Raw genomic sequence first — 26794 nt, 5'->3', positions numbered from 1 at the left:
GCATGCGGATGAGATTCCGAGACAGTTTCTGAAAGTTTGAGCAGAAATTCTTCGGTTGTGCAAACCCAGTTTCATCACCTGTCCAGGTGGCTGGTCTCAGACGATCCCGCAGGTGAAGCCGGATGTGGAGGTCCTGGGCTGGCATGGTTACACGTGGTCTGCGGTTGTGAGGCCGGTTGGACGTACTGCCAAATTCTCTAAATCGACATTGGAGGTGGCTTATGGTAGAGAAATGAACATTACATTTTCTGGCAACAGCTCTGGTGGATATTGCACACTCCCTCAAAACTTGACACCTGTGGCATTGTTGTGTGACAAAACTGCACATTTTAGTGGCCTTTTATTGTCCACAACACAAGGTGCACCTGTTTAATGATCATACTGTTTAATCCGTTTTTTGATAATCCATCCTCCTTATCTTGGCAAAGGAGAAATGCTCACTAACAGGGATATAAAAAAAATTGTGCCCAAAATTTGAGAAATGATCTTTTTCTCTGATCTTTTATTTCATCTCAATGAACACAGGACCAACACTACATGTTGCATTTCTATTTCTGTTCAGTTTACATGTATAGATTATATGCACAACCAACCAGCATAGAAATATACATGAAAACACCCAAACTTACATTTTCTTTGTACTCTTCCCATATCTGAAGTCTGTAAACAAAACTTATTTTAAAAATCAATGTACTGTTCTCCCACTTTCAATAAATTAGAAAATAAAATACTGTACATGACCAGAAATGGTTAAGATATTCTTCCGAAAATATTAATAAAGATACAATAAACCACCTTTGTTTGATTTTCAGGCGTCCCGTAGGTGTCATGATTTTATTATGTAGTGTTAAATTACAAATAAAAAAACATGCACGCACACGCGTTTGCATTGTCTGCAAAGTCCCTGGTTTGGCAGCAGCCATTGTGTCCTGTGAGATGAGTTTGGGCAAGGGGCCTGTTCAGGAGGGTGTAACGTTACAGAACATTCCTATAGAAAAGTACTGTGTAGAACAGATAGGATTGTCTGTCATTTGGAAAAGGAAATCATGTCAGCTCTATTCATTACATTTCTATCTGCAACGTTACAAATGTTTCGCTTCAATAAATATACCCCAGTATTCTTCTACTCAGAGTCTCCATCCTATGGGGCCAAGGCACGTTCCATCAATTCCTCTCCTCCATTCCTCTCTTTCATTCCTCACATCACATCTGTTCTCTTGTCCCTCACTTTGTTCCTTAGTTTAGTCCTGGCTTTGAAGGCCGCTGAGTTGAACAGATGCTGTGAGAGAAATAAATCAACAGGTTCGATTTACACCATTCAAAATGAAGAATACCAATATGGAGGGCAGGTTTCTATTGGGTCCTGTGAAGACTAGGCAAACCCATAAACATTTTGTTTAACCGACATATATTTAATTAGACAGTGGAGATCTCACATGATATGCACTGTGTGGTTGTTGAACAGTATTTTCTGGTGTTAGGGCAGTGGTAATGGTGATAGGGCAATGGTAATAGGGCAGTGGTAATGGGTTTTAGGGCAGTGGTTATGGTTTTAGGGCAATGGTAATGGTTTTAGGGCAGTGGTAATGGGTTTTAGGGCAGTGGTAATGGTGTTAGGGCAGTGGTAATGATGTTAGGGCAGTGGTAATGGTGTTAGGGCAGTGGTAATGGTGTTAGGGCAGTGGTAATGGATTTAGGGCAGTGGTAATGGGTTTAGGGCAGTGGTAATGGGTTTTAGGGCAGTGGTAATGGGTTTTAGGGCAGTGGTTATGGTTTTAGGGCAATGTAATGGTGTTAGGGCAGTGGTAATGGTGTTAGGGCAGTGGTAATGGTGTTAGGGCAGTGGTAATGGTGTTAGGGCAGTGGTAATGGTGTTAGGGCAGTGGCAATGGTGTTAGGGCAGTGGTAATGGTGTTAGGGCAGTGGTAATGGTGTTAGGGCAGTGGTAATGGTGTTAGGGCAGTGGTAATGGTGTTAGGGCAGTGGTAATGGTGTTAGGGCAATGGTAATGGTTTTAGGGCAGTGGTAATGGTGATAGGGCAGTGGTAATGGTGATAGGGCAGTGGTAATGGTGTTAGGGCAGTGGTAATGGTGTTAGGGCAGTGGTAATGGTGTTAGGGCAGTGGTAATGGTGTTAGGGCAGTGGTAATGGTGTTAGGGCAGTGGTAATGGTTTTAGGGCAGTGGTAATGGGTTTTAGGGCAGTGGTAATGGGTTTTAGGGCAGTGGTAATGGGTTTTAGGGCAGTGGTTATGTGCTGGTGGGTTTGCAGACATTTTAAAGTTCATAGGACATGGGGTCACCTTCTCGAAACGGGAGATCTTGCTGGCTTTGACAGAGGAGTCCAGAATCAGAGGGGGTCCCAGGCCAAAGATATCCCTCAGCAATGGATTAAACTACATAGGCAAGACCAGGCACACCCTTAAATATCATAGAATGACAAGCTGACTATTAGCAATTACTAAATGATACATGAGAAAGCATAGGTAAACAAGCATCAAAAACCTTTGAGAAATTTGATTAGAACAATGTTGGTTGCAGAGATACTTGATATCTCTGCTGTAAAAAGTATATTTATCTCACAAACACTTCTAGACCTAGAGTTTGTCCTAACCTGAAGGTGGTGTCTCACTCCAGACTCCAGCACCTCTTTGAAGGCATCGTAGACCCTCCTGCGCATCCAGCTGTCGATGTAGATGCCCTCCACACCAAAGCAGATCTTCTCCTCTGTGAAGTCCTCATTCTGCACAGGAGGGGGAGAGAATATTTTCATATTAAAATCAACATTATATATATATACTCCTCACACTGACCTATGGTCTCCAGTTAGAGAGACTGGTCTGGTGTGAATTTTAAACCCATTAAGCAACGTTAGAAGTGTATGTGGAGGGACGGGTGGTTCCTCACCTCTATGTAGTGCAGCACCTCTCTGAATATGGAGCGCTGTTTCCTCCTGTCGTTCTTGGCACGGTGTTTGTTCCCGTCAGTGGCAAGACCTTTCAGGCACTCACACAGCATGTCGCTGTCTTCAAATTCCTACATAGAAAAACACTCAAGGATAAGGAGGGATATTTCCTCACTTCCTCTCCATGGGATCTACATTGTGTTTGAGCCTGTGTGAGTAAGACCAGGGACTTTATTCACAAAGTGTCTCAGAATAAGACTGCTGATCTAGGATCAGGTCCTCAATGTCTAATCTTATTGCTTCTACACCTGCATTGCTTGCTGTTTGGGATTTTAGGCTGGGTTTTCTGTACAGCACTTTGAGATATCAGCTGATGTAAGAAGGGCTATATAAATAAATTTGATTTGATATTCATTGTGATCAAAAAGGCTAAACTTACAGCCCCTGGTTGGTCACTAGGCAGAACATACCCTCTCTATATCTCTTCCCAGTTCAACCAGCAGGGCGATGGTTTCCCCCACAGCAATCCTGTAATTCACATCGCTGCTCTCGAGGCAGGCCTGTAGCTTGAGTAGATGTCTGAGCACAATAGGAGACAGAGGAACTGAGATGAGCAAACCAACTTTTTATTGAAGGTGCCATCTTGCTGTTTTTCCCCTCATTGGCAAGATCCTGTCTGTATCTGAAATAGCAGCCTATTCCCCATTTATTCCACTAATTTGGCCAAATATACTGCACTACTGTAGTAAATGGGGAATGGGTGTCATTTAAGACGCTGCACCTGTTCTGTGTGTTTCACTCACAGGTCTAGCAGCACAGTGAGGCGGGAGGCGGGGCAGAGGGTGACGAGTAGAGCCCAAGCGTGCAGGGCAGCGCTGTGGAGCCCAGGGGCACCGGCCTTGGGGGTGGGCAGGGTGCCCTCACAGCTGGGGTACGACGTGGTGAACACACTTTCCAGATGACTCATGGATTTTACCAAGTCCTGCCAGAGCGAGAGCGAGCGAGAGCAAGCGATTTAGACAGACAGTGAAGGAGAAACATTGCCATACTACGTTTCTATTCCAGCTACAGAGAAATAGAATGAAAAGGATTTCTAGAGATTCTCACCTCTCCATCTTCCGCAGCAGAAACATAGCAGCACATACCCAGAGCACTGGCACACTGACAGGGAAAACAAAGATGAAACACTTCAACTGTGAGTGGGCTTACAAGAATACATGAACTTTCAGTGGAAAACTGCAGTCGACAACAGGACTGTGATGAAAGCCAATGGTGATACTCACGCTCTGGCGGGCGGCCACACTGGCACAGCCGTCAATCATGATGGCGCTGAGGACGGGTCGAAGGATCTTGAAGCCCTCCTCGCTCTCGTCCCCCCCGCCCAGCTGCACACACAGCTGGGCACACACTGTGGCCGCTGCAGCCTGCTCCTCTCCACCACCTGAGAGGAGCATGGAGAGAATAATGGACAGAAACAGAGGGATAAAAAAGGGTGGAGGGTAAAATACCTTTTACAATCCTTAAGGTCAACAAGAGAAGTCACACTATTGTAGGACTTTGTCAAGAAAAACTCTGAATTCATAGAGCCTAAATTCAGGTATACTTGAAGACGATCCACTGGATCAGCAATGTTTATTTTCCAGCCAAATAAAGGCACGGTAGACCAAAAAGTGTGTGCAGGTCCGATTCATCTCCTTGGCCTAGCACCACCTAAAGTAACCTGCGTTTGACTAGATTGAGCAGGTAAATTCAGCCTCTAGCTCCTTCCCTCCACCATCATCACAGACAGTCGCATGGTGTCAGTCTCACCCTTGCGCAGGCTCCTCTCCAGGCAGTCGCTGATGGTGAGGCGTCTCTCTGTCAGGAAATCACAGAGCAGCCTGGATGAGAAGGCCCCTCTCAGAGACTCCAGGGCTGCCAGGCGTGTCTTTGCACTGCGAGGGACAGGAGGGAGGGGCACGTCAGTATGTCTCCACACAGCTCTGCCTAACGTTGTAGTTATGAGAGGACACGTCTTACACTACACCATTATGTTGAAGCTGATCTGATGTTCCTCATGTCCATTTACCCAAGTACTAGCAACGTTGGTGGCTTTAGTTTTCTGGGAAGTTTGGTGTACAGTAAGTCCCTCTGTAAAAAACATTTTAAATCCTGCGAGACCCACCTCTTGTCCATCAGGTTGTCTATGCATTGTTTCAGCTTGTCCTCGGTCTCCTCCTGGGCAGTCTGTTCATCTAGTCGCTCACCTGCTCCTGTGGTGGACACAAAGGAAACGACAGGTAAGCACCAAAACAAAGAGCTTATATCAACTGCATGACACTTCTTTGGATGATGCACCTGTGTTAAGTAGTGTGAGAGCACATGAATGTTGACTTAGCGTGTGTGTGTGTGTGTGTGTGTGTGTGTGTGTGTGTGTGTGTGTGTGTGTGTGTGTGTGTACCCACCTGTGCTGTCGTCCAGCACCGAGGCGCTCTCGCTGGCACTGCTGTAGTGACTGAGCACATCAGATGCCAGGTCATCATCACTGGCACCAGACCCACCCTTCACCCCATTCCTCCCCCCTATGAGAGAGAGAACGGAGGATAGAAAGAACGAGGAGAGTGGAGGATAGTAGATGAGAGCAGGAGAAAGGGAAAGAGATGCAGAGAGATAGGAGTGTTGAGGTCAACTTTGTCTCTGTCAGTGGCTCACTCAGCTGTCAGTCTCTGTCAGTAATGATATTCCAGGACCCTTGTAGAGACCAAAGTCTATTCTCTCCCCAGTGCTGACACACACGGGCACGTCACATGCAGCTAAACTGGGAAGGCTGGTTGCGGGCGGCCGCTGCCCGAAGTGTTAATCCCTCAGACACAGCCGAGCCAACTGACTGGCACTGCCCCTAGTACAGCTACCGGACTGTGGCCCTATCCTAACAGATGGCAGAGACAGTGAGGATATAGTCACACACGGCCACACTGCCTTACTCGGATCAAGACCTAGCATACCTAGGCTCAAAGGAATTCATCCTTCAAGACAGACCTTAGTTTATCAGTGAAGTTGGCTCCCCAGGTTGAACCCCAAAAATCAGCCTGCCCAGCCCCAGCAGAGAGAGCTTTACTGGGGGAAAGTTCACCGGGATGACAGACCTGATGCAGGGAATCAAGCTGTAAAATCACCTCCCTGTTGAATGTCTCTAGGGCTGGGGGAAGCCACATTGTCATTTACTATGACGTCCTAGAATACACCACATGACCAAAAGTACTGTATCAACAATGGCCTCCAGGAAGCATGTCCATTAATTTAGTGCCATCAAGGCAAAGGGTGGCTACTTTGAAGAACCTCAAATATAACATATATTTTGATTTGTTTAAAAAAAAATTGGTTACTACATGATTCCATGTGTTATTTCATAGTTTTGATGTCTTCACTATTATTCTACAATGTAGAAAATAGTAAAAATAAAGAAAAACCCTTGAATGAGTAGGTGTGTACAAACTTTTGACTGGTACTGTAATTCATTCCCATAACTCACCTTCTCTGTCCCTAGTGATCATACTGTACCGAGTGGGCCTTTATCAGTCACGTGACTTACTGGTACTTAACCTTGAACCCCAGACAGTGTTCACAACCAACAGTATGCACGTGTCAGCCTATGGCAATCACACAAGCTTTCCATAACTGTCTGCACCTCAGTCATGCCAAGGGGAGGCGCTTGAGAGAGTGCCAGGGCTTTTCTTTTCCAGACACAGCCAGTGAGATGAACGTGCTTCCTGTCCACACAAGTCTCAAAACTTAGTCTTGGCCAATTGGGTCTTTAACTGAGCTTTTCAAAACATAAGCAACTTCCCTGCTGCTTAAGCTCAAAACCACAGATAAGAAAAAACAAACAGAGGGTGTAAGAGATGGGAAAGCTGACGAATGGTAATGCTATGGTTTATGCAGCATTCTGAATGAAGCCTCTATGAGGAGTTAGGTCAGTGAGTTGGCCAACATGTGCAGAGGGGACGGTGGAGCTGGGGGGTATCCAAGATGTGGATACAGTGTTAGTAGGACAGAGAGGGAGAGAGAAGGCTGGGAATCCTGGGACCAGCCGGAGTGACATGAGGCAGGGTAAAACATATGGCAATGAACTGAGGACATTGTTTGGAATATTCAAACCTAGCTACTACACCTGTAAAGTCATGAGCCATGCAATATCATATGAACTGTAACAATGACGAATGGTAAAGATGAGTTAGTCAAGTGGGTGGAGAAGTACTGGGATGTGATGGTCAAGCGGGAATAGTTGACAGATGGCCATGGGCGTCAAATTAGTCCAGGTGATGTAGGGACACATTAGTACGTGGGTCCAGGTTACATGAACGATGAATAAGATTTGAAGCAGGCCAGGGGTTGGAGTTCTGCTGTGTTACCTTTTAGAGACGGGGCCCTTGGCCGACAGCTACAACTGTATAACCTCCTGTCTGAGAGAGCCTGTTAAGGGGTTCAGGTGCAGGGAGAAGGGATGGCAGGTTGGCCATGGATGGAAGAAGAGACTATTAGACACTAAACCTCCTCTCCTTCTTCATGTTGCTCTCAGCAGTGCAGCTCTTGCTTTCCCCAGACACTTCTCTGTAAGCCTGTTCAGACCTTCTCTATGTAACCTGTCCTGTTTGATCATTCTCATCAATTGAACAGCAATAAGATGAATTCTACCATCTTTACTACTGGTCACATGGAGAGATCTAATATAGATTACTCAGTGGTTGTTATAAACTTGGATTTTACTTGGAGATAGCTAGCTAAAGTATTCCATTTGAGCAAACGTTCATTAGAATCTGTAATTTTACCGTTTCTACCACTATGCTGACATTTGGCCACCTGTACATGTGACAAAAAGGAGTTTGAGCATTCAGTAATCTGACCCCCAGTCTGAGTCCACTATCCTCGGGAGACGTGTTGAGTCCTCACGTTATGTGCACTACCCACATCAGACCACAATTGACCGGGGTCAGAGCTCCCTGCCAGCCTAGGGACTAGGGCTGTGCAATAGATCAAATAAATTCTACTTTGTTTGAACGAAATGTTCCAAATGCCAGTACTGCAAGAATCAAGGTTTAATTTGTTTGTTTATTTGAGCATTTGTCTTTTTGGTCTTGTCTCTTTTGCTCCTTCTGTGCTGTGTGCAACTTCCCAGTCACAGACACCCTCTCCCTGCCACTCACAACAAAGATGGAAGATCACTTCTTCCTCTCTGACAGAAAGCAGTTTCAACTCGCTATTTGCATTTGAGGTTTGGTCCAACAGAATCGGTCATATGGACGCAGAAACACATTGAGACATTGTCCTAAAGGCCGTAACCTTTCTATCCACACCATCTGTACCAACTGACCCTACTAAAATAGGGAATATCAATGATAGAGGTCGACCGATTAATCGGAATGGCCGATTAATTAGGGCCGATTTCAAGTTTTCATAACAATCGGAAATCGGTATTTTTGGACACCGTATTTTTTTTTTTACACCTTTATTTATCCTTTATTTAACTAGGCAAGTCAGTTAAGAACACATTCTTATTTTCAATGACGGCCTAGGAACGGTGGGTTAACTGCCTTAACTGATTTTTACCTTGTCAGCTCGGGGATTCAATCTTGCAACCTTACGGTTAACTAGTCCAACGCTCTAACCACCTGCGTTACATTGCACTCCACGAGGAGCCTGCCTGTTACGCGAATGCAGAAAGAAGCCAAGGTAAGTTGCTAGCTAGCATTAAACTTATCTTATAAAAAACAATCAATCATAATCACTAGTTAACTACACATGGTTGATGATATTACTAGTTTATCTAGCGTGTCCCGCGTTGCATATAATCGATGCGGTGCGTATTCGCAAAAAAGGACTGTTGTGTGTGTACTAACTGTCTCCAATGTGTACCTAACCATAAACATCAATGCCTTTCTTAAAATCAATACTCAAGTATATATTTGTTGTGCGATGTAACAGGAATATTTAGACTTAGGGATGCCACCCGTTAGATAAAATACGGAACGGTTTCGTATTTCACTGAAAGAATAAACGTCTTGTTTTCGAGATGATAGTTTCCGGATTGGACCATATTAATGACCTAAGGCTCGTATTTCTGTGTGTTATTATGTTATAATTAAGTCTATGATTTGATAGAGCAGTCTGACTGAGCGATGGTAGGCACCAGCACGCTCGTAAGCACTCATTCAAACAGCACTTTCGTGCGTTTTGCCAGCAGCTCTTCGCTGTGCTTCAAGCATTGAGCTGTTTATGACTTCAAGCCCATCAACTCTTGAGATTAGGCTGGTGTAACCGATGTGAAATGACTAGCTAGTTAGCGGGGTGCGCGCTAATAGCGTTTCAAACGTCACTCGCTCTGAGACTTGGAGTGGTTGTTCCCCTTGCTCTGCATGGGTAACGCTGCTTCGAGGGTGGCTGTTGTCGATGTGTTCCTGGTTCGAGCCCAGGTAGGGGCGAGGAGAGGGACGGAAGCTATACTATTACACTGGCAATACTAAAGTGCCTATAAGAACATCCAATAGTCAAAGGTATATGAAATACAAATGGTATAGAGAGAAATAGTCCTATAACAACTACAACCTAAAACTTCTTACATGGGAATATTGAAGCCTCATGTTAAAAGGAACCACCAGCTTTCATATGTTCTCATATTCTGAGCAAGGAACTTAAACGTTAGCTATTGGATCACTCCAATATAGTATCACAATACCAGATTCAAATCGGTGAACTAGGTAAGGGCCAGACAGAGAGCAAAGTCCCGTAGGACTGAGCTCAGGGCTATGTCCCTCCGTTCCCACTCAGGGTTTGGGCAACACCCACCACAGCAGTTCCGACCTCATTGGCCGGGGCAACAATGACTCGATGTACCTAGAAAAAAGGTGCTAGACGATGCTCAACTGGCCGAGGCGTAAATGTCATTGAGGGGAACTCCTCAAAGCAGTGCCCACGATATACCTACTGCTCTAGTAGAATGGCCGGCTGGGCAGCCTATATGCGTAAGTGTCCACAATCCAATGTGAGTCTTTGTATCGATAGGCTCTGGCCTAGAACTCTCACCATAACAAACTAATAGGCGATCAGACTGTCGTATTGCCTGCGTCTGTGTAATGTAAGTGTCTAAGGCCCTGACCGGGCACAGCACACATGGGGGGGGGTGGGGGAATAACACCCAGCTCATCCGCAGGAGGAGCATACGCGGACAAACGTAAGGGCCAGTTCACATCTGTCAAACAGGACCTTCGGCAAGAATGAGAGGTTAAGACGGAGGGTGACACTCCTCGTCTGGACCCATTCGTAAAAACATTAGGTGCACACTGAAAAAGCATGAAGTTCGCTCACCCTCTTGAGGTAATAGCCAACAGGAATGCCACCTTCATGGATAGATGCTTCAAAGTCCTCGACTCTAGGGGCTCAGCAAGCACTGACAGCACCACGTTAACGTTCCAGTTTGGCACAGAGAGGGCCATTGCTGGACATAGACGTCGAACTCCATAAATTTGGAGAGCAATGAACTTCGTCATGGCAGGCCGAAATAACGGCTACACTCTCAATGTGGAATGCCGCTCGGCCCGCATTGAGGAGTGACTAAAACCGTTTGCACATATGGCTCTCACACCAGGTACAGAATATGCCCCACCACATTTGACATGACGCGTTGGTGGAAGAAACCATGGCGCTCCGCACTGTGTTCACCACATTGTCCTAAAGGCCTAGACTGGTCCACTAACACCTCTCAGAGGCCAAGCCCGAAGATGGAGGCGGTGCGGATCCCAATTCCAACAGTATTCAAGGAAATGTTGTAGTTCCCAAGGTATGTCCAACCTGATTAGCCAATGGGCTTTCATGATTTTGCAGGAAAATCATTATTAGTTCAGCGCATGACAACCCGCCTCCCCTCTGCTCCAAATTCAAAACCAAGGCGGCACTGAAGATGAGATTCGTTTTCACATGGCTAGCAGCTAGCAAGCTTTCTTTTGTTATTTAAAAAGTTAAGGGCGCAAAATATCATCAGCAAAGAAAAATAAGGCAGATGTCCGCTCATCTATTGCCTCTTGGACAAAGGAATATGGATTTGTTTAACTAAGAGTCGAGCTGTTTGCGCTCTGTTGTAAAACTGTTGTTTATCGGACATCAAGTGTACAGCGTCACTTTGAAACGAGACATGAAAAAAACTTCAAGGATGAGGCGGACAAGGCTTTAGGAATCAAGAGGGCCCTGTCCAAAAGCAAAGCAGTGTGTTTACAAATCTACATGCAGTCAAATCAAGCTACAAAGTTTGCTCAGTGCATTGCTAAACATGGAAACCCATTTACTGATGGGGGAATATGTCAAGGAAGATTTCCTCAGTAGTTCACAGGCTTTACTTGATGGATTGCCTAACAAAAGACACAATCATCTCAAAGACATCAAATCAAACTTTGTCACCTGCGCCGAACACAAGTGTAGACTTTACCATGAAATGCTTACTTACAAGCCCTTAACCAACAATGCAGTTCAAGAAAGAGTTAAGAATATATTTGCCAAATAAACTACAGTAAAAAACACAAAATAACAATAATGAGGCTATATACAAGGGGTACCGGTACCGAGTCAACGTGCGGGGGTAGAGGTTAGTCGAGGTAATTTGTACATGTAGGTAGGGGTAAAGTAACTATGCATAGATAATAAACAGTGAGTAGAGGCAGTGTAAAAACTAGGGATGCATAACATAAAAAAATATTTATAAAACCTTTTTTTTTTGAAAATCAGTGAGCATATCGGAATCGGCCGATATTAACTAAAAATGCCAACATCGGCCCGATGTCTAGTTTAACACCGATGTGCAAAACCAATGTCATAGCTGACGTGCATACCTATATAACGTAGGTAGATGACGTAATGACGCCACGAAAAATACAGCGCTACACAGAACAAAAGCAGAAAAATACTAAGCGCACATTTCCAACAAATAAACAAGTTCAAGTCGAGCAGTTATTTGAAAGAGTAAGAACATTTCAGCGAGACAACTCAAAAGCGGAATACATTAACGCCAAGATAATTGACAATCAACCTTTCTTGGTCGTGGATGATGTTGGCTTTCGCCGACTGATCGAGCCCCAGGACACACTATTTTTCCAGATGTTGCCCTACCGGAGTTACACAGTATTGTTGAAACTCACATTAATGAGCTACTTGCTATGGGCGTCACTGATATTAGCTTCACGACTGACATTTGGACCAGCGATGTCAGCCCCATGAGCATGCTGAGTCTGACAGCACAGTGGTTCGACGAGGATTTTGTACTGAGGAAAGCCATACTGCATGCTCAAGAATGCGCTGGTCTCATACCGCTGCTGCCATTTCAATGGCATTTGAGAACATGAACACACTCATAGCTCCATTCAAACAACTGACTCGAGAAATAAGCTGCAGCAGACATGATACCCTGTCATGGCATTGAAACGCCTGCTCAACAAAACTGCCCACACAGACGGTGGGGTTAAAACTTACAAAAGTACTCGAGGCTGTGAACAAGCGATTCGGTGGCATTCTATCTGAGCCTCTTTACCATGCTCGATGCTAGGTACAAGGACCGCTACTTCGATGCACACAAGAAACAGGGTTTACGTTAGGGCTGGGTGGTATACCGTATTTTACTATATACACCGGTATTTATGCACGGACCAGTTTGGGTTTTTACTTTACCTTCTATAACGGTATTTTAATACAGTGGGGAGAACAAGTATTTGATACACTGCCGATTTTGCAGGTTTTCCTACTTACAAAGCATGTAGAGGTCTGTAATTTTTATCATAGGTACACTTCAACTGTGAGAGACGGAATCTAAAACAAAAATCCAGAAAATCACATTGTATGATTTTTAAATAATTAATTTGCATTTTATTGCATGACATAAGTATTTGATCACCTACCAACCAGTAAGAATTCCGGCTCTCACAGACTTGTTAGTTTTTCTTTAAGAAGCCCTCCTGTTCTCCACTCATTACCTGTATTAACTGCACCTGTTTGAACTCGTTACCTGTATAAAAGACACCTGTCCACACACTCAATCAAACAGATTCCAACCTCTCCACAATGGCCAAGACCAGAGAGCTGTGTAAGGACATCAGGGATAAAATTGTAGACCTGCACAAGGCTGGGATGGGCTACAGGACAATAGGCAAGCAGCTTGGTGAGAAGGAAACAACTGTTGGCGCAATTATTAGAAAATGGAAGAAGTTCAAGATGACGGTCAATCACCCTCGGTCTGGGGCTCCATGCAAGATTTCACCTCGTGGGGCATCAATGATCATGAGGAAGGTGAGAGATCAGCCCAGAACTACACGGCAGGACCTGGTCAATGACCTGAAGAGAGCTGGGACCACAGTCTCAAAGAAAACCATTAGTAACACACTACGCCGTCATGGATTAAAATCCTGCAGCGCACGCAAGGTCCCCCTGCTCAAGCCAGCGCATGTCCAGGCCCGTCTGAAGTTTGCCAATGACCATCTGGATGATCCAGAGGAGGAATGGGAGAAGGTCATGTGGTCTGATGAGACAAAAATAGAGCTTTTTGCTCTAAACTCCACTCGCCGTGTTTGGAGGAATAGAAGGATGAGTACAACCCCAAGAACACCATCCCAACCGTGAAGCATGGAGGTGGAAACATCATTCTTTGGGGATGCTTTTCTGCAAAGGGGACAGGACGACTGCACCGTATTGAGGGGAGGATGGATGGGGCCATGTATCGCGAGATCTTGGCCAACAACCTCCTTCCCTCAGTAAGAGCATTGAAGATGGGTCGTGGCTGGGTCTTCCAGCATGACAACGACCCGAAACACACAGCCAGGGCAACTAAGGAGTGGCTCCGTAAGAAGCATCTCAAGGTCCTGGAGTGGCCTAGCCAGTCTCCAGACCTGAACCCAATAGAAAATCTTTGGAGGGAGCTGAAAGTCCGTATTGCCCAGCGACAGCCCCGAAACCTGAAGGATCTGGAGAAGATCTGTAGGGAGGAGTGGGCCAAAATCCCTGCTGCAGTGTGTGCAAACCTAGTCAAGAACTACAGGAAACGTATGATCTCTGTAATTGCAAACAAAGGTTTCTGTACCAAATATTAAGTTCTGCTTTTCTGATGTATCAAATACTTATGTCATGCAATAAAATGCAAATTAATTACTTAAAAATCATACAATGTGATTTTCTGGATTTTTGTTTTAGATTCCGTCTCTCATAGTTGAAGTGTACCTATGATAAAAATTACAGACCTCTACATGCTTTGTAAGTAGGAAAACCTGCAAAATCGGCAGTGTATCAAATACTTGTTCTCCCCACTGTATTTGGTTTGTTAAATGTGATACGTCCATTTTTATAGTTTACGTCCATTTTTATACGTCCATTTTTATAGTCGACCTGCGGGTCGATTTTGGCATTGGCGGGTAAGATGTCTATTTCACCAGCCACGTTGGCAGGTGGTCAGTGCCACTTTCTGCCATTTTGCTTCATACCTGATAAATTAATCGCTAAGTCAAAACTACTACAAATCCTATATAGCCTATTCCACCTTGAGCTGCAACACTGCCTGGCTGGGGGCACGTGAAGAGCTGAGTGAAATATTAATTTTTAGAAGTGCTCTGCACAGGCATATCAATTGGTCTCATTTACTTGAAACAAAAGTCTACTCTAGTGAGACTTTCTCCTTGTGTTTCTTGGCCATTTACATTTTGTTCACAAGCTAGGTTGTTTTTCTTGTTTACCCAAGAAAGCAAAGGAATAGGGTAGTGAACTAAATGACTATCGCCCCGTAACACTCACTTCTGTCATCATGAAGTGCTTTGAGATGCTAGTTAAGGATCATATCACCTTGAGCTTACCTGACACCCTAGACCCACTTCAATTTTCTTACCGCCCCAATAGATCCACAGATGATGCAATCGCCATCGCACTGCACACTACCCTATTCCATCTGGACAATAGGAATACCTACGCAAGAATGCTGCTCACTGACTATAGCTTAGCCTTCAACACCAAGCTCATGATTAAGCTCGGGCCCTGAACCCCACCCTGTGCAACTTGGTCCTCAACTTCCTGACAGACCGCCCCCAGGTGGTAAAGGCAGGAAACAACACCTCAACACAGGGGCCCCACAAGGGTGCGTGCTCAGCCCCCTCCTACACTCCCTGTTCACCCATGACTGCGAGACCACACACACCTCCAACTCAATCAAGTTTGCAGACGACACAACAGTAACAGGCCTGATTACCAACAATGACGAGAGAGCCTACCGGAAGGAGGTGAGGGCCCTGGCGAAGTGGTGCCAGGAAAATAACCTCTGCCTCAACAAAAAGAGCTGATTGTGGACTTCAGGAAAAACAGCAAAGGGAGCACGCCCATATCCACATCGACGGGACCGCAGTGAAGGTGAAAGCTTCAAGTTCCTCGGCGTACACATCACTGACAATCTGAAATGGTCCACCCACACAGACAGTGTGGTGAAGAAGGCGCAACAACGCCTCTTCGACCTCAGGAGGCTGAAGAAGTTTGGCTTGGCACCTAAAACCATCAAACTTTTAAAGATGCACAATTGAGAGCATCCTGTCGGGCTGTAGCACCGCTTGGTATGCAACTGCACCACCCGCAACCGTAGGGCTCTCCAGAAGGTGGTGCGGTCTGCCCAACGTATCACCGGGGGTACACTGCCTGACCTCCAGGACACCTACAGCACCCGATGTCACAGGAAGGCCAAAAAGATTATCAAGGACAACAACCACCCGAGCCACTGCCTGTTCACCCCGCTATTATCCAGAAGGAGAGGTCAGTACAGGTGCATCAAAGCTGGGACCGAGAGACTGAAAAAAAGCTTCTAACTCAAGGTCATCCGACTTAAAAAAAAACATCACTAGTCGGCTACCACCCGGTTACTCAAGCCTGCACCTTAGAGGCTGCTGCCCTATATACAGTTGAAGTCGGAAGTTTACATACACCTTAGCCAAATGCATTTAAACTCAGTTTCACAATTCCTGACATTTAATCCAAGTAAAATTCCCTGTTTTAGGTCAGTTAGGATCACCACTTTATTTTAAGAATGTGAAATGTCAGAATAATAGTAGAGAGAATGATTTATTTCAGCTTTTATTTCTTTCATCACATTCCCAGTGGGTCAGAAGTTTACATACACTCAATTAGTATTTGGTAGCATTGCCTTTAAATTGTTTAACTTGGGTCAAACGTTTGGGTAGCCATCCACAAACATCCCACAATAAGTTTTTTGGCCCTGTCCCTGTCCTTCCCACAATAAGTATTTTGGCCCTGTCCTCCTGACAGAGCTGGTGTAACTGAGTCAGGTTTGTAGGCCTCCTTGCTCGCACACGCTTTTTCAGATCTTCCCACAAATTGTCTATAGGATTGAGGTCAGGGCTTTGTGATGGCCACTCCAATACCTTGACTTTGTTGTCCTTAAGCCAGTTTGCCACAACTTTGGAAGTATGCTTGGGGTCATTGTCCATTTGGAAGATCCATTTGCGACCAAGCTTTAACTTCCTGACTGATGTCGCATCAATATATCCACATCATTTTCCTACCTCCTCATGATGCCATCTATTTTGTGAAGTGGACCAGTCCCTCCTGCAGCAAAGCACCCCCACAACATGATGCTGCCACCCCCGTGCTTCACGGTTGGGATGGTGTTCTTCGGCTTGCAACCCTCCCCCTTTCTCCTCTAAACATAACGATGGTCATTATGGCCAAACAGTTCTACTTTTGTTTCATCAAAAAGTACAATCTTTGTCCCCATGTGCAGTGGCAAACCGTAGTCTGGATTTTTTATGGCGGTTTTGAAGCAGTGGCTTCTTCCTTGCTGAGATGTCGATATAGGATTCGTTTTACTGTGGATATAGATACTTTTGTACCTGTTTCCTCCAGCATCTTCACAAGGTCCTTTGCTGTTGTTCTGGGATTGATTTGCACTTTTCGTCAACAATTTTTTTCCTGAGGTCTTGGCTGATTTCTTTTGATTTTTCCATGATGTCAAGCAAAGAGACACAATGATGTCAATTACCCTATCAGAAGCTTCTAAAGCCATGACATCATTTTCTGGAATTTTCCAAGCTGTTTAACTTCTTTGATATAGGGGGCAGCATTTTCACTTTTGGATGAATTGCGTGCCCATAGTGAACTGCCTCCTACTCTGTCCCAGATGCTAATATATGCATATTATTATTACTATTGGATGGAAAACACTCTGAAGTTTCTAAAACTGTTTGAATGATGTCTGTGAGTATAACAGAACTCATATGGCAGGCAAAAACCTGAGAAAAAATCCAAACAGGAAGTGAGAAGTCTGAGGCTGGTCGATGTTAAACTCATCGCCTATTCAATTCCCTGTAATATATGGATCTGTTTGCACTTGCTACGCCTTCCACTAGATGTCAACAGTCGGTAGAACGTTGAATGAAGTTTATACTGTGTTGTGGGACCGGATGAGAGGGGAATGAGTCAGTGGTCTGGCAGATTGCCAGTTCCTGGTCACGCGCTTTCCTCATGATATCGCCTTGCGTTCCATAACTTCTACAGACATGAAGGAATGCTCCGGTTGGAACGTTATTGGATATATATGATAACAACATCCTGAAGATTGATTCTCTACTTACTTTGACCAGTTTATTCGACTTGTAATATAACTTTTTTAAGTTTTCGTCCGACTTTTGCCTGCATCTGCGCGAGCGTTTGGACACGTGTACTACACATGCTAGCAAAAGTAGCTACATGGACATAAGTAATGGACATTATTGAACAAAATAACGATTTATTGTGGAACTAGGATTCCTTGGAGTGCATTCTGATGAAGATGATCAAAAGTAAGGGAATATTTATGATGTAATTTCGTATTTCTGTTGACTACAACATGGCGGAGAAATGTTGTTCAATCTGAGTGCCGTCTCAGATTATTGCATGGTGTGCTTTTTACGTAAAGTTTTTTTGAAAGCTGACACCGCGGTTGCATTAAGAACAAGTGTATCTTTAATTATATGTAAACATGCATCTTTCATCAACGTTTATGATGAGTATTTCTGTTATTTGATGTGGCTCTCTGCAATTTCTCCGGATATTTTGGAGGCATTTCTGAACATGGCGCCAATGTAAACCGAGAAGAATTGTGGATATAAATATGCACAAAACATAAATGTATTGTGTAACATGATGTCCTATGAGTGTCATCTGATGAAGATCATCAAAGGTTAGTGATACATTTTATCTCTATTTCTGCTTTTTGTGACTACTATCTTTTGCTGGGAAAATGGCTGTGTTTTTCTGTGGCTATGTACTGAGCTAACATAATAGTTTGTTGTGCTTTCCCCGTAACTCATTTTTGAAATCAGATAGATTTTTATAGTAATATATTTGTATTTGGCGCGCTACATTTTTTCTGGCTTTTAGCCAAGTACGACGCTACCGTCCCACATATCCCAGAGAGGTTAAGCTTTCTCGCCCAGGGGTTCCGCTAGCGGAACACCCACAACATTCCGCTGAAAGGGCAGCGCGCGAAATTCAAAAATATTTTTTTGAAATATTTAACTTTCACACATTAACAAGTCCAATACAGCAAATGAAAGATAAACATCTTGTGAATCCAGCCAACGTGTCCGATTTTTAAATGTTTTACAGCGAAAACACAACATATATTTATGTTAGCTCACCACCAAATCCAAAAAAGCACAGATGTTTTTTCACAGCAAATATAGCTTTCACAAAACCCACAAATAGGGATAAAATGAATCACTAACCTTTGAACATCTTCATCAGATGAGTCATATGACATCATGTTACACAATACATTTATGTTTTGTTCGATAATGTGCCAATACAGTGGCCTAGCCAGTCTCCAGATCTCAACCCCATAGAAAATCTTTGGAGGGAGTTGAAAGTCCGTGTTGCCCAGCAACAGCCCCAAAACATCACTGCTCTAGAGGAGATCTGCATGGAGGAATGGGCCAAAATACCAGCAACAGTGTGTGAAAACCTTGTGAAGACTTACAGAAAACGTTTGACCTCTGTCATTGCCAACAAAGGGTATATAACAAAGTATTGAGATAAACTTTTGTTATTGACCAAATACTTATTTTCCACCATCATTTGCAAATAAATTCATTAAAAATCCTACAATGTGACTTTCTGGATTTCTTTTTCTCATTTTGTCTGTCATAGTTGAAGTGTACCTATGATGAAAATTACAGGCCTCTCTCATCTTTTTAAGTGGGAGAACTTGCACAATTGGTGGCTGACTAAATACTTTTTTGCCCCACTGTATATATATTAAAAAAATCTCAGTTTACATTGGCACGTTACGTGCAGTAATGTTTTGATTCCAAAACATCAGGTGATTTTGCAGAAATACTCATAATAAACATTGATGAAAGATGCAAGTGTTATTCACAAAATTAAAGATAAACTTATCCTCTATGCAACCGCTGTGTCAGATTTCAAAATAAACTTTACAGAAAAAGAATAATCTGAGAACGGTGCTCAGAGCACAATCCAGCCAAAGAAAAACACTATAAATATGCACTTACCTTCGAATAACTTCATCAGAAGGCACTCCCAGGATTCCCAGTTTGACAATAAATGACTGAAAATTTCCATAAAGCCCATCATTTAGCCACTTGTTGTTAGCATGTTCAGCCCACGAATCCATTTTCATGACGCACGAGCAATCCCTCCAGACAAAAACTCAAAAAGTTCTGTTACAGGTCGTAGAAACAAGTCAAATGATGTATGCAATCCATATTTAGGATGTGTTTAACATTAATCATCAATAAGGATCCAACCGGAGAATTTCATTGTCTGAAGAAAGAGCATTGGAACGAGAGCACTCCCTCTCGCTCGCGCGCAAAATGAGACTGAGAATTTCTGAAGACCACTCAGTAAAATAGCTCCTATGAGCCCCTCCTTTATAGTAGAATCATATAACCAAAATCTAAAGACGGTGACATCTAGTGGAAGCCCTAGGAAGTGTTTGCTTATCCATAACTATATGGGGTATCATTTGGCACTGTTTTGAAAATCGAGTTCTCACTTCCTGTTTGGAAGTCTTCTCAGGTTTTTGTCTGCCAAATGAGTTCTGTTATACTTACAGACATAATTCAAACAGTTTTAGAAACTTCAGAGTGTTTTCTATACAATAGTAATAATAATATGCATGTATTACCTTCTGGGGCAGAGTAGGAGGAAATTCCGTTTGGGTACGCAATTCGTTCAAAGTGGAAACACTGCCCCCTGTCCATAACAGGTTTTAAAGGCACAGTCAATTTAGCATATGTAAACTTCTGACCCACTGGAATTGTGATACAGTGAATTATAAGTGAAATAATCTGTCTGTAAACAATTGTTGGAAAAATGACTTGTGTCATGCACAAAGTAGATGTCCTAACCGACTTGCCAAAACTATAGTTTGTTAACAAGAAATTTGTGGTGGTTGAAAAATGAGTTTTAATAACTCCAACCTAAATGTATGTAAACTTCCGACTTCAACTGTATTTACTAATGTCGGGTTGACCTAGGGGTCATGAAAAGGGTTGTACCAAAATGTTTGATGTATTAGAATAATTGATTATTCTTATGTTGTATTAATAGAAGGGGAGGGGTTATAAGATGAATAAGGTCCTAGACTACAGATTAACAATATATATACATATGAGGTTTTAATATTGTTCCACAGTTGTTTTCTAATTCTCTCTCTCTGCCTCATTAAAAAGAGGCCCCTCTGAGTAATGTGTGACTGTGAAGAAGGAGCTCTGCAGGGGAGTGGAGGAGATAAGACTAGTCAAACATTCCACAATAAATCAAATTTGGGGAGTGGACGTTTACTGCTAAGTTTTAGATAACACTAAAAGCCATTGTTTATATAGCTTGGTAGGTAGGTTTTTGGTCTCAGGAGTAAAAAGGTAATGACGTAGGTAGTGACATCACCAGGCTAGACTGAGGGTGTAACAAAACAACTTGAGACTTTTTTTGTTGCAGAACTTACTCTGAAACATGCGTGCTATGTTCCTGATTGTCAACTTCTGTCTGCAATTGCATTAATAAAGGTTTCTGAATGATTTAATTAAATATATTGTCATAATGCTAATTTCACCAATGATTGACAAGGACGAAAGGAACGAACCCTAACACTATATTCTATTCTACTGTATTTTAGTCAATGCCACTCCGACATTGCGCTTAGTATTTTTCTTCTTTTGTTCTGTGTAGCGCTGTATTTTTTGTGGGGTCATTATGTCATCTACCTACGTTATATAGGTATGCACGTCAGCTTTGACATCGGTTTTGTACATCGGCGTTAAACTAGACATCAGGCCGATGCCGATGTTGGCATTTTTAGCTAATATCGTCCGATTCCAATATGCTCACTGATATATCGTGCATCCCTAATAATTTTAGCAGGAGATAAAATATTTTTCCTGGTAAAAAATCTGAGTGGCTGGTAGATTTTTAAATCTACCTGCCACAGTGGCTGGTGGAGCGAAATGTTTATTTTATGCCCTGAGTCAAAATAGTAAACTCTTGCTCGACTCCCAATGCAAGATGAAACTGGTGTGCACACATACACGCCACCTCATTATTGCAGTGTCCAACTATGATGACTAATATCGCGTTCTAGAGGACTGGCATGAACATAAAGCTTCACATTTGCTCATCAACTTAGCCTATAAAATGCCTATTTTGTTTGAATATAAGAGGTGATGTGTAGGAACTAGAATATTTCAGTGTTATTTCTACTGTGCGCCACCTTGACAGATCCCATGGGATGATGATCACTCTACGCTGATAAGCCTATTCTTTGCCACGTTATATCTCTCTTTTGGGTGGGTCTAGTATTACTAGAGATGTTGGTTATGTAATTATTATCCATGCATGCACGTTACTCCAGAGGACGATTCACACAGGATTAGTTTTTCCAAACTGCCCCCTAATTCTTTATTTTTTCCATTTAATTGACTCATGACAGAAACCTGGAGGTTTTTATTCTAGGGGTGAAGATATTTCAACGTCATGTCTAGACGATAATAGGCTACACATAACTTGTGCTTGGCTGCCAAATGTATAGGTATCCCCATAATATTTAAATTGAGGAAGTGTCATTATTTTAGCGAGCCATCGTAGACGTCATTCTACATGGAAAAAGATGAACTTCCCATTTACAAAGAGTTTAGCGGTGATGCCCTGCTTTGCAATTGATTGTCCTATGACCCTCACACTCAACTCTGAACCTCGAAGCCAATTCCACTGTGTTTTTTCATTGTTCCCTTCTAAATCAGGGACTGATTTAGACCTGGGATACCAGGTGTGTGCGCGCAATTCATTATCAGGTAGAACAGAAAACCAGCAGAATTTGGACCTCGTAGGGTAAGAGTTGAATACCCCTGGCCTAGGATATCAACAGCCAGCCAGGGTTTCATTAAATAAGCTATAGGCACAATAGGCCTACTTTTTATTGGACATTTAGGCCTAATTAAAACGCCATATTTGACAATGATCAATTTTAATTCACTGGCACTATGTAAAATAGCTTATCCATACTCATCGATGGCATAATCTACATTGAAATACAAAACATTAAAAACACCTGCTCTTCCCATGACAGACTGACCAGGTGAATGCTATGATCCCTTATTGATGCCACTTCTATAATAAGTTTAGATGAAGGGGAGGAGACAGGTTAAAGGATTGTTAAGCCTTGAGACAATTGAGACATGGATTGTGCATGTGTGCCATTCAGAGGGTGAATGGGCAAGACAAAAGATTTAAGTGCCTTTGAACGGGGTATGATAATAGGTGCCAGGCGCACCGGTTTGTGTCAAGAACTGCAACACTACTGGGGTTTTTCACGTTCAACAGTTTCCTGTGTATATCAAGACCCAAAGGACACCCAGCCAACTTGACAACTGTGGGAAGCATTGGAGCATCCCTGTGGAATGCTTTCAACACCTCGTAGAAACCATGCCCTGATCAGCCTACTCATTGATAGCCTCTATTTTAGTGAATTTGCGAGCCATTGCAAACCAAGAAACTGAGAGATACAGTATTGCGATATAGGCCTACATCTTTTGTTTACCTATACATGGTTCTGACTCTGTACTGCCTGGTGGCCCACCTGCCTACCAGTGACTAGAGGTCGACCTATTAATCGGAATGGCCGATTAATTAGGGCCGATTTCAAGTTTTTATAACAATCGGAAATCTGTATTTCTTTTACACCTTTATTTAACTAGGCAAGTCAGTTAAGAACACTTTCTTATTTACAATGACGGCCTAGGAACGGGGGGGTTAACTGCCTTGTTCAGGGGCAGAATGACAGATTTTTACCTTGTCAGCTTGAGGATTCAATCTTGCAACCTTACGGTTAACTAGTCCAACGCTCTAACCACCTGCGTTACATTGCACTCCACGAGGAGCCTGCCTGTTACACGAATGCAGAAAGAAGCCAAGGTAAGTTGCTAGCTAGCATTAAACTTATCTTATAAAAAACAATCAATCATAATCACTAGTTAACTACACATGGTTGATGATATTACTAGTTTATCTAGCGTGTTCTGCGTTGCATATAATCGATGCGATGCGCATTCGCGAAAAAGGACTGTCGTTGCTCCAACGTGTACCTAACCATAGACATCAATGCCTTTCTTAAAATCAATACACAGAAGTATATATTTTTTAAACCTGCATATTTAGCTAAAAGAAATCCAGGTTAGCAGGCAATATTAACCAGGTGAAATTGTGTCACTTCTCTTGCATTCATTGCACGCAGAGTCACGGTATATGCAACAGTTTGGCCGCCTGGCTCGTTGCAAACTAATTTGCCCGAATTTTACGTAATTATGACATAACATTGAAGGTTGTGCAATGTAACAGGAATATTTAGACTTAAGGATGCCACCCATTAGATAAAATACGGAACGGTTTCCGTATTTCACTGAAAGAATAAACGTTTTGTTTTCGAGATGATAGTTTCCGGATTGAACCATATTAATGACCTAAGGCTCGTATTTCTGTGTGTTATTATGTTATAATTAAGTCTATGATTTGATAGAGCAGTCTGACTGAGCGATGGTAGGCACCAGCAGGCTCGTAAGCATTCATTCAAACAGCACTTTCGTGCGTTATGCCAGCAGCTCTTCAGCAATGCTTCAAGCATTGCGCTGTTTATGACTTCAAGCCTATCAACTCCCGAGATTAGGCTGGTGTAACCGATGTGAAATGGCTAGCTAGTTAGCGGGGTGCGCGCTAATAGCGTTTCAAACGTCACTCGCTCGGAGACTTGGAGTGGTTGTTCCCCTTGCTCTGCATGGGTACCGCTGCTTCGAGGGTGGCTGTTGTCGATGTGTTCCTGGTTCGAGCCAGGTAGGGGCGAGGAGAGGGACGGAAGCTATACTATTACACTGGCAATACTAAAGTGCCTATAAGAACATCCAATAGTCAAAGGTATATGAAATACAAATGGTATAGAGAGAAATAGTCCTATAATTCCTATAATAACTACAACCTAAAACTTCTTACCTGGGAATATTGAAGACTCATGTTACGACGCCAGGTCAGCGGAGTCAATCACCACCTTCCGGAGACACCTGAAACCCCACCTCTTTAAGGAATACCTAGGATAGGATAAAGTAATCCTTCTAACCCCCCCCCCCTTAAAAGAGTTAGATGCACTATTGTAAAGTGGTTGTTCCACTGGATATCATAAGGTGAATGCACCAATTTGTAAGTCGCTCTGGATAAGAGCGTCTGCTAAATGACTTAAATGTAAATGTAATGTTAAAAGGAACCACCAGCTTTCATATGTTCTCATATTCTGAGCAAGGAACTTAAACGTTAGCTTTTTTACATGGCACATATTGCACTTTTACTTTCTTCTCCAACACTTTGTTTTTGCATTATTTAAACCAAATTGAACATGTTTCATTATTTATTTGGGGCTAAATTGATTTTATTGATGTATTATATTAAGTTAAAATAAGTGTTCATTCAGTATTGTTGTAATTGTCATTATTACAAATAAATAAAAAGAATCGGCCGATTATTCAGTAACAGCTTTTTTTGGTCCTCCAATAATCGGTGTCGGGGTTGAAAAATCGTAATCAGTCGACCTCTACCAGTGACCCTCCCTTTTCTTGCTCTTTCAACTACTCATCTCCTCCATTGCAAAATACTTAATCTTAGTGGTAGTAGGAATCGAAGCTCGGGTCGAAGGGCAAAGAGTCAACTCCCCACCACAAATCACAGGCAAATGCCATTAGGTCTCTTTTTCAGACTAACACCAGCCTTGCTAGGAATACTCCCAGTGCACAAGCGTAGTATGTTAGAGCTATGTGGTAATGTCCCTTTTAATGCGTTTGCTTTTCATGTATTGTGTAATTGATGTGTATACAGATAGTTATGTATACTGCAATTGTTGCTTATTGATGTTTGACAGGTCACTGTAAATAAGAATGTGTTCTCAATCGATTTAACTGCATAAATAAAGATGAAATAAAATGATCAAGTGGTCAATTATAACAAGTAAAGTTAGCTAACGTTAGCTAGCTAAGATAAAATTGCTTGCAAATAAATCTAGCTAGCTAGCTAACGTAGTACTGAGCAAGATAAACAAATATAAACAAATCTAGCTCAGAATGCAAACACTGCATACTGTACAGATATATAGTGTGTTATAGCAGTTATATAAGGTGTTAGATAGTTAGCTATTATCAAACACCAGTTTGTCAATGCATTGCTACAAATAATGGACATTCTATGAGAAAGTAGCTAACTACTGTAGTGTAGCAACTTTGTTCCATATGGAACCGATCAATTCAGGCAGTTGCACAGCATTTATGCCAGCTTAGATTGTGCTGCAAATAATATATATTAGCCCTTTGCTACACATAATCATATGTTAACAAATAAGACAGCAGTTAGCCAACTTACCCTTGTTTGAACTACGTTTCCCTTTTTTACTCCTTGGCATGTCGCCAATCAGGTTTCTTCACAAATTCACTTCCAAGTCTCAACAGGGCACCCCCGGAGTCGAAACTGAACAATTAATATTCAAGGCCTTGACAGTCTTTTGAATACAACCCCGGAGGTCACGATGTATTCAAGATCTTAATTAGTGTGATGACACCAAATATCAAAAATAATTAACGTTAGCTAGACTCGATCCCCCACTTGTTTTTAGTGGCACCACGTTTCACCACCGCAGATGATGTGGAGTTGGCTTTACAAGTCGAGGAATTTCGTTTTCTTCAAGATTTCAGAATACATTATCTGTGATTGTCCCCGGGTAACCGATATCCAATGCCAGATTGAGATATAACATGTTTTTTTAAAGTGTTTAGAATGGAGTATCGAGCACGTTGCTGTTCCACATTCACACATCTTCTTTGGTATAATGGCGTTCCACAAACGCTTAAGGTGCATGCGGCCACCTATTGCGCTGGAGTGTGCGTTCAATTATGGTTTGCCTAATTCTGTACTAAGAAAAAACATATCCCATTAACCTCTATCAAACCCTCCCCAAAAACCCCATCCCTCTTCAAACTTTCTCTATCATGCTCAGACAATCTAGCAATAGGATTAAGCAGCATTTAAAAATCATGTCAACAGTAACATCTACTGTTATCCCTAATAACTGTTGCCGTATCCACAATAATTTTCAACCTGACATTTCTGCTTTTCACAATCCAAGTCGTGTTGATAACCTTCCCAAAGAAGCTATGAAGTCAATTTTATTTACCAACAAAGTGTCCTTTGACACAGCACATTTATGAGAGCAAGAATTCTAAAAAAGCCTCGAAACCATATCAGGAACACTGGGCTATAATAAGAAGGTCGGGAATAGTAAAACCACCAGTTCTAACAAATCCACCATCTTCTC

The 26794-nt window shown here is 42.8% G+C and overlaps 1 protein-coding gene across 3 annotated transcripts; it reads right to left on the bottom strand.

Annotated features, from left to right (window-relative positions):
* Positions 1–487: 487 nt before the first annotated feature.
* Positions 488–26794, bottom strand: LOC139542724 (interferon-related developmental regulator 2-like). 3 transcript variants are annotated; one of them, XM_071348502.1, is made up of 13 exons: positions 25846–26420; positions 24436–24503; positions 5349–5465; positions 5069–5156; positions 4714–4838; positions 4188–4345; positions 4012–4065; positions 3708–3886; positions 3375–3483; positions 2907–3035; positions 2614–2742; positions 2303–2395; positions 488–1279 (listed from the first exon to the last, which is right to left on the bottom strand). In XM_071348502.1, the coding sequence occupies exons 4-13, from the start codon at positions 5077–5079 to the stop codon at positions 1199–1201; spliced, it is 1068 nt and encodes a 355-aa protein (XP_071204603.1). In that variant the 5' UTR covers positions 5080–5156; positions 5349–5465; positions 24436–24503; positions 25846–26420; the 3' UTR covers positions 488–1198. The 3 variants fall into 3 exon arrangements, 2 of the variants coding, with proteins under 2 accessions (XP_071204603.1, XP_071204601.1); XR_011668542.1 differs by lacking the exon at positions 24436–24503 and having other exon boundaries at positions 2303–2420; positions 25846–26794; XM_071348500.1 differs by lacking the exon at positions 24436–24503 and having other exon boundaries at positions 25846–26794.

This window comes from Salvelinus alpinus, chromosome 17, assembly GCF_045679555.1.
Source record: "Salvelinus alpinus chromosome 17, SLU_Salpinus.1, whole genome shotgun sequence".
In the NCBI taxonomy this organism is placed as follows: Eukaryota; Metazoa; Chordata; class Actinopteri; order Salmoniformes; family Salmonidae; genus Salvelinus; species Salvelinus alpinus.
Note: the sequence above shows the minus strand (reverse complement) of the source record. Positions and strands in the feature narration are given on the sequence as shown.

Bases quoted from the DNA above. Each gene is read 5' to 3' on its own strand.
- LOC139542724 (XM_071348500.1), bottom strand. From the start codon at position 25,885: ATGCCAAGGAGTAAAAAAGGGAAACGTAGTTCAAACAAGG. The intron at 5,466-25,845 runs GTAAGTTGGCTA...TCTCTCTCATAG, and splicing joins GAAACGTAGTTCAAACAAGG to GGGGGAGGAATGGGGTGAAG. The intron at 2,743-2,906 runs GTGAGGAACCAC...CCTCCTGTGCAG, and splicing joins AGGTGCTGCACTACATAGAG to AATGAGGACTTCACAGAGGA.